We start from the raw sequence: 7,536 nt of genomic DNA, 5'->3' as shown, positions 1-7,536 counted from the left end.
GAAGATGCTGTTTAGGATAAGGATGATCGGGGATCTGGCTTGGGGACCTTCATGCACAGAGAGTGGGAGGAGCTTCTTCAACTGAGAGAATCAGCTCCCCCCCACCGCCCCCAGCAAGGCTGAGGCACTTCCTCTCTGGCAAGTTCAGGATACTTGTCGGAATCATGTAATTGCTTCTTTCTCCGCAGCACCCTGGGAGTGTTTTTAGGGTACAGAGGATTGCTAAAAAATCTCTCACAAACTTCTGTTTCTGGCCAAGAAGGAGCAATGGGCCAACTTTACCATCCTGTCTTAAACAACTAAAAAGCCAGAAGGAAAAAAAAAAGATATGAAACAATCGTTTTTGGACATTGGACAACTGGTCATATGGGACAATGATTCCTTTAAGAGGGAAAACAAAGGTGGTGAGAACTGTAATTGCCTCCAGCTTGTAGTCTGGAGAGAGTTTCCAGACCATAGAGCCAAAGGGGCACCCAGGCGGAATCTGGTGTGAAGCTGAGTTTCAGAGTCAAAGGTGAGAGTTTGGGAGGCTAAGGGGGCTAGCGGTCTCAGGGGAGAGAGGAGAGAAAATTGCTGCACACAGAGAGAGCGGCCAGGGATTTCCAAATAGTTCTTCCCTGGGGCGCCTCATCCCACTGCCAGGGCAGAATCATCACTGAAGCACCCACAGAGTTGGCGTTCATATCAGCTTCATCTGCCAGAGTTGCTCCAGATGCAATGGAGGCTTCTATAAAGGCCAGTAACCTTAGGAGTGTGCTCCAGGCTTTGTCATTGACAGCCTCAAATGGTCCAGCCTCCTTCAAACTTGAGTATACCGAGGAGGTTAGAGATTAAAGCCAAAATATCCTGGGTTCTGCCACCACAACCTTCCAGGGACTCCTGATTTCTCAGTCCCAGTGAGGGTGACAGGGTCAGGAGGAGAGTCTGGGATGGAGTACTGATGCTGGGTTCCACCCAGGTGTGGGTCTAGTGGAGCAAGATGCAGCCTCGTCCATGGCTCACCCCTGCAACTCCTTTGTGAGGTTCAGCTGCTTCTCTTCTCTGGGCCGCCAACTGGTCAGTGCTGTTTGGATCTGATCACTTATGAATCCCTTTCCAGCTCTGACATCTTGTGATCGAGCTACTCTGACCACTGTCACAAGGCTTCTGCCCCGCCCCTCCCCTTCCACTCCCCCGTGACTATCTTTCTCTTTGATGTGTCTCATCCTGGCTAAAAGGGTGTGGAAACTGGAGAGGAGGGAGGCAGGCAGGCCTCAGACCCTTTGTTCCTGCCAGGCCCCCTTCCTTCAATGACTCCCCAGAGTTTTCAGGGCCAAGTTCAAACTCATTAACTCAGCACACTCGGCCTTGATTCTTAGATCACTGTCTCTGGAACCACCTGCGTCAGAATTGCACTTCTTCATGCTCCAGTTTACTAACAGTGAAGGTTCTGATTAAGGTCTTGGGTGGGTCCTAGGGATAGGTATTTGTAATAAGCATCCCTGGGAATTTAAAAAAAAATGTTTAGGTGGTAATAGAGGATGATGTCATACTACACAGGTAAACAAATCCAAACAGTGGAAAATGACAACAACATGTGCTCAAGTTGCCCCTGCCACCACTGAGTCCCCTCCTTGGAGGCCACTGTCACTGGTTCAAGGGACATTCCAAGCATACACTCATATAGGCATGTCTTGGGCACAGGGACAGGCCATGAGATTCTGAAAGCCCAATAAACCAGAGAGAATGGCTGCACCAGACCTCTGCCAGTACTCCCCACCTGAACCACCTGGCAGGTACCAGCCTAATGGAACTTGCCACAGCTCAGCCACTGAGGATGCTGCTGCTGTCTGTGTGCCTTACCTCATGCAGTTCTCTTTGGGCAGAAAGTCTTCCTTCCTGTTCTGCTGTTCACCAGTGTAGCTCAGCTGGTAAAGAATCTGCTTGCAAGGCAGGAAACCCTTTTCTGATTCCTGGGTTGGGAAGTTCCCCTGGAGAAGGGATAGGCTACCCACTCCAGTATTTTCGGGCTTCCCTGATGGCTCAGGTGGTAAAGAATCTGCCCACAATGTGGGAGACCTGGGTTCGATCCCTGGGTTGGGAAGATCCCCTGGAGATGGAAATGACAACCCATTCCAATATGTTTGCCTGGAGAATCCCGTGGACAGAGGAGCCTGGTGGGCTACAGTCCATGGGGTTGCAAAGAGTTGGACACAACTGAGGGACTAAGCATAGTACAACAATTCTTAAGATCCATATATATATATATATATATATATATATAGTTAATGTCTATTTATCCTTCAAAAATCAGCTCAATTGCCTCCTCTTCCAGGAAGTCTTCTGGCCTTACCCCAGGTCTCACACTCTAGCTTCTCTAGCAATTCCACATTCCCTGAGTATGCCACCTATCACGCTAAGTGGGTTTTTCTTTCTATTCTCCTGCTGGACTGTCAGATCCCTGAGGGCCAGGGCCATTTGTATTCCTTGTTGAATTGCTGACTTCCAGTACAATGCACATAGTACACACGTAGTCAATAAATGGTGTCTAATCAATGCCTAAGTAGCAGGTTTCTGTCTCATTCTTGCCTTTTGCAGTTTGGAAATCCAAACCACAGTGAGCCTCATCCAGGCTCCCCACCTTCTTGTGCTTCAGAGGGGCTGGTGGTGCAGAAAGCCAGAAGGAGGCACTTTCTCCCAGAGTTACAGGCAGGAGGTGGCCCTCAAGTCCAGAGCATGTGAGGCTGAGGGGATGCCCAGGAGGCTCACACCGCTGGACTACAAAGACCCAGCCCCAAGCATCCCCTGGGGGCTTGCCCTGTTGGCTGCCAGTGGGCAGAGAGGGGCTTGGAGGAGCCTTCCTGGCAGGAGCAATGTGTCAGGCCTGCCTCCTCCCCAGCCGTGCAGAAGGAGCAGGTGGCCCGACTGTAGGGAGGGGGTAGGGAGATCCGACAGAGGGAGGAGCATGGGAGAGAAAGCTGAAAAAGCAAACGGGTGGGGTAGGGGGTGTGCGGCTGGCCAGGCAGTTGTTTAACGAGTAAATGTGCTGGGAACATTAATGAGCTGCGTTCATTCATGGTGAGCTGCTTCCAGAATCGGGGAGCCAGCCAGGTTCTAGGGTGGAGGAACTGGGGATGGGAGCCAAGCTGGGGAGCTGCCTTGCCACTGGGGCAGGGCCTCCCATGATGGGCTGGCAGGGGGAGTCTTTGTCCTGGGTCTGAGGGGCCCTCTTTCCTTCTCCCCTTTAAAGGAAAGGCCAGGCCTTGCCAGGCAGTGACAGTTTGGCTTAAGGCCTGCTTGGGATTCGCTGTCCAGGCTGGTCTGAAAGCTTCTAAGGCTGTGGCTGACTCTCGGGAGCCACTGGCAGGGCCAATGCTGCAGCCTCCCGCCTGCTCTCACCCCTCTGCCTGCTTCTCCACCCTGCCACTCTGAAGCTCCCAGGGCATGTTGCCCGTTAATCAACACTCTCATCCTCCCCACATGGGTCCTGGCTTCTGAGGAGCCTTCTGAAGTCAGGGGCCCAGGGAGGCACCGCTGGAGCAGAAGGTTGGAGACCAGACGTCTGTGAAAGGCCTACTAAGTGCCAGGTGCTGGGTTAAGTGCCAAAGCGAGTAAATGAGGAAGCTGCAGAGGGGCGGGGGAAGAAGAGGGATGCCTCTGTCCCAGGAGGGGTGTCAGAGGAGGAGCCACATGTGTAAACAGAGATCCAGCTGAGGGGATAAAACGGAGGAATGAGGATTTCTCTCTGCCTGAGGCAGGGGGGGAGGTCTGAGAAGAGGAAAGGGGCTGAGGGCCTGTGGAGGAGAAGGAATTTTTGTGAAGGAGAAGAGAGAAAAGGCCCTTGCAGACAGCAAGCTCTGGCCTGACTTGTGGGAAGGTTCTAAGATCATACCACACAGGGACCCTCGAGAAAGAGGGCTTTCCTCTTTCTCAGTGGCTCAGAAGGTAAAGAATCTACCTGTAATGCAGAAGACTCAGGTTCGATCCCTGGATTGGGACGATCCCCTGGAGAAAGTAATGGCAACTCATTCCAGAATTCTTGCCTGGAGAATTCCATGGACAGAGGAGCCTGGCGGGCTACAGCCCGTGGGGTCACGAAGAGTTGGACACAACTGAGCAACTAACCCTTTCACTTCACTACTTTCTCTAAGATCACACCACATAGGGACCCTGAGAAAATCCCTTCCCCCTGAACTGTCACCGAATTGGTGCTCCAGGACCCATGGCCCTAGTTAGAGGTCACGGGCAGGACTGTGCGAAAACTCAAAAGAACCGTCAATAGCCCATAGAATCAGTCACAGTAGTTGTGACACACTGGTCCCAGTTCTGTCTATGACAGTAGAGATACTGGACATTTTTCATCAAGATAGAAAAGAAAAAGAAAACCCTTGAGCCTTGGTACACAGTGAGTGATGCGGTTTAATCTTGTGGAGTCTATCGATACACTCTGATAAACTGTACCCTGCTGTACCTACCCCTGGCACCTCCTGGATCATTCACCTTTTCTTTCTGGTTTCTCTCAAGCAGAAACACGGGTAGCCAACTCCAGTGAAGGGAGGTGATTCTTGACCTGTTCAGCTGCTTCTTCTTCTTGGGCTCCAGGCAACCTTGAATCAGGGCCCCCAGCTCACAGACAAACAACTTCTGGGTTTTCTAGGGGATATCAACAGCTCTCCTTGATTTGGGGGAGGTCCTTATCTTTTCTGAGTTGAGGTGAATTATCTCTCCAACTGGATTTCCTGTTCACACCTGGGTCCACACTGGTCTTAACAGCGATGCTTCTGTGACAGGGTCATTGTCATCTGTCTTCACAGTGGAGGAACCTGGTGTGAACCCACTAGGATATTTGCAGGATTTCCAACCCCTATTGATATTCTGGGAAGCCAGCATCGCCTAATGGGCAGAAATAACATCTTCCAGAGTCACTCTCATTCTGGGGGGAGTTAACTTCGGCACTCCCTTTGGAGAAGTGGGGTTGCTGCCATCTTGTCAGAGAATGTGTTGAGGGAGGGGGGAAACTTGCTTGGCCTTTGGCCTTTGTGCACTGCCATCCCCCGCCCCCACCCCCACCCCCTGCCACAGACACACACAGAGCCTGGTTCTCCTTTTCCACCCTTAAAGTCCCAGGCTAAGTGATGTAGGTGACTCAGAGAGGTCACCGGGGGCTCGGGAGCGTCCCTTCACCAAGAACTGAAAAAGCAAGTCTGGTGGGGCCCTAGAGCCGTTTCTGCCTTAGGGAAAGCTGGGCTGTTGCCTGGGGAAGAGGGTCCAGGCTTCAAAAGAAGATCCCCTTCCCCTACTCTGGACCAGCAGCTGCGGTTGTGGGTGCCGGGTGCCTGCGTCCAAGCGTGTGCATCCTCGGTGTGTGTGTGTATGTGTTTGTGTGTGTGTGTGTAAAGCTGGCGAAGGTCGGGACGTGACAGGTCGAACTGTGGGCCCCCCACTCCCCCGCAGCCCCTGCCCGCTCTCGGATGTTCCACCTTCGAAACTGTAAGCCCGCTCGCAGAGGCAGCGGCGGGCGAGTGGTCGTCGGGAGGCGGGGGCGGGGAGGGGGCGTGGGGGGAGGGCGGGGAGGGGGCGTGGGGGAGGGCGGGGAGGAGTCTGGCTCTGGTTATGTGCTTTTCGATTGATGGATGACTGCCGGGTGGGAGCGAGCGTGCGGGTGTGAGTGTGTGTGTGTATGTGTGTGTGCGCGGGGTGCGTGCGCGCGCGGGGCCTGCCCATTTTCCTCCTCGCAGCAGTCAGTTGGGAGCTGGAGGGAGGGAGGGAGTGAGACGCAGCCAGCGAGAAACGGAGAGAAGCCGAGCGCCCTCCGCCCAAGGCGAGCTCCCTCCGTCCGCGCACAGGCGCCGGCGCTTGGAGGAGCAAGGTGCCACCCAGCCCGCAAGGGCGCAGCGTACAAGCTCACGGTCTCTCGGTGGCTCTGCCCCGGGACTGCACCTGAAGGCCACCCCGGACGGGGATGGTGAGCGGCTGCCGCCGTCTGGCACGGAAGCGGGACGCGGTGAGGGCACCATGGCGCTGACACCCATGAGGGGGCCCTCGGCGTTGCTCGTCCGGCCAGCGCTCTGGCTGCTGCTGTGGGCAGCCTCGTGGCGCCTGGGTGCCACGGGGTGCCCCGCCCTCTGCACCTGCGCTGGCACCACGGTGGATTGCCATGGCACCGGGCTGCGGGCCGTTCCCAAGAACATCCCGCGGAACACGGAGCGCCTGTGAGTATGGCCCCCATCCTTAGCCCGCGGGGAGCCCGGAGGTTGCCTTCCCACCCCGACGCAATTCAGGGCCAAAGATGGGGGCAGGACCGTGGGGGCCTGGGCTCTGCAGCGAATAAAGGAGTCAGTGCCTGCCAGGGGCCAGGAGCCAGGAGCGCTGCCCTTTCCCTTTCTTGGGGTTCGAAGGGCCCTTGGGGGGCTGTCAGCTCCCATCCTCACACCTGCACCCGGCGCTCGGTATCGCAGGCCTTCCCACTGGGCCAGCACTTGGTTTCTCCAGGGCGCCTATGATTTGGTGCCAGAAAGCCTAGCTGGCCCCAGGAGGGACGTGCCTCCTGCTCACCAGGCACCGTGGCTCCTTCTGGGCACATGGGGCTTGGTCTGTGTTCTGAGTGGAAGGTGTGCCTTTGGGCTCTGAGGGCTTGCAGGTTGCTGATGGGCAGCAGGAGGGGATGGAGTTGAAGTTTCTGGTCCTCCTCCCCCCACACCCAGGTTGCTCCCCATTGTTTGCCCCAGAGCCCTTGCAGGTGGGAGGCATGGTCCCCCACCACACGTCCAGCCATCCCCAACCCAGACAATGGACTTGAGGAGCTGGGGTTTGAGGCTTGGAATATGTTATATTCAGCACTCAGAGTGGGGTAGATGTGACCTGGACCAGGAGTCTGTGAATAATGCTGAGAGGTCAGGAACTAAGAGTGGGAGACACGAGGTTAAAGACATTGACCATGACAAGTCATAAAAAAACATTATTTCTCTTAGCCTGTTGTCTCCCACTTCTAAATTCTTGAGAAAACTCAGCCCTTTCTAGACTGGCTAAGCTCTGTAGTGTGTGAGTGGTTAGCATGTGTGTATGTGGTTAGCTTGCCTGTGTGTTTATAGACCTATATAATTTGTTTTCCCCAATTATCTTGCAGAATATGTGTGTGTGAATTCCTGGGATCTGTGGGGTCACCTCAGTCATTCGCACAAAGCTGGGAGAATCTCCTTGTCCACAGGCTGTGTGTGTAGATTTTTGGTCTCATGCGGGGCCTTTGTGCTGCTTGTGGAGGTGGCTGCCTTGGGAGATTTTTGAACTGGACTTGGGAGGAGGCTGCCAGCCCCTTTGAAACCCGCCTTCTCCTTCTCACACTCCTGGGCCCCTGCAGTGGCTCTTGAGAACTTTTGAGTGTATTTTCATGACTCCCAGCTGGTCAGAGGCAGAAATCTGACCCTGGGGAGAATGGTCTCCTGGATCAAACTCTGTACCAAGGTCAGCAATGAGCACATTGGCTGAGACTGAAAAATTCCCGTGGAGGGTTCAGAGAATTTGCAATCTAGATGCAATCTAGATGGGAATCGAGGCAAG

General features: G+C 54.5%; 1 protein-coding gene across 1 annotated transcript in view; it reads left to right on the top strand.

Annotated features, from left to right (window-relative positions):
* Positions 1-5,994: 5,994 nt before the first annotated feature.
* Positions 5,995-7,536, top strand: part of SLIT1 (slit guidance ligand 1) — a 169,908-nt gene continuing 168,366 nt past the window's right edge. The window contains exon 1 of the mRNA XM_068961341.1: positions 5,995-6,191. Coding sequence (XP_068817442.1) covers positions 5,995-6,191 — 197 coding nt within the window. The remainder of the gene's footprint in view (positions 6,192-7,536) is intronic.

Source organism: Capricornis sumatraensis, chromosome 23, assembly GCF_032405125.1.
Source record: "Capricornis sumatraensis isolate serow.1 chromosome 23, serow.2, whole genome shotgun sequence".
NCBI classification, from domain to species: domain Eukaryota; kingdom Metazoa; phylum Chordata; class Mammalia; order Artiodactyla; family Bovidae; genus Capricornis; species Capricornis sumatraensis.
This window is presented reverse-complemented; position numbering and strand designations above follow the sequence as displayed.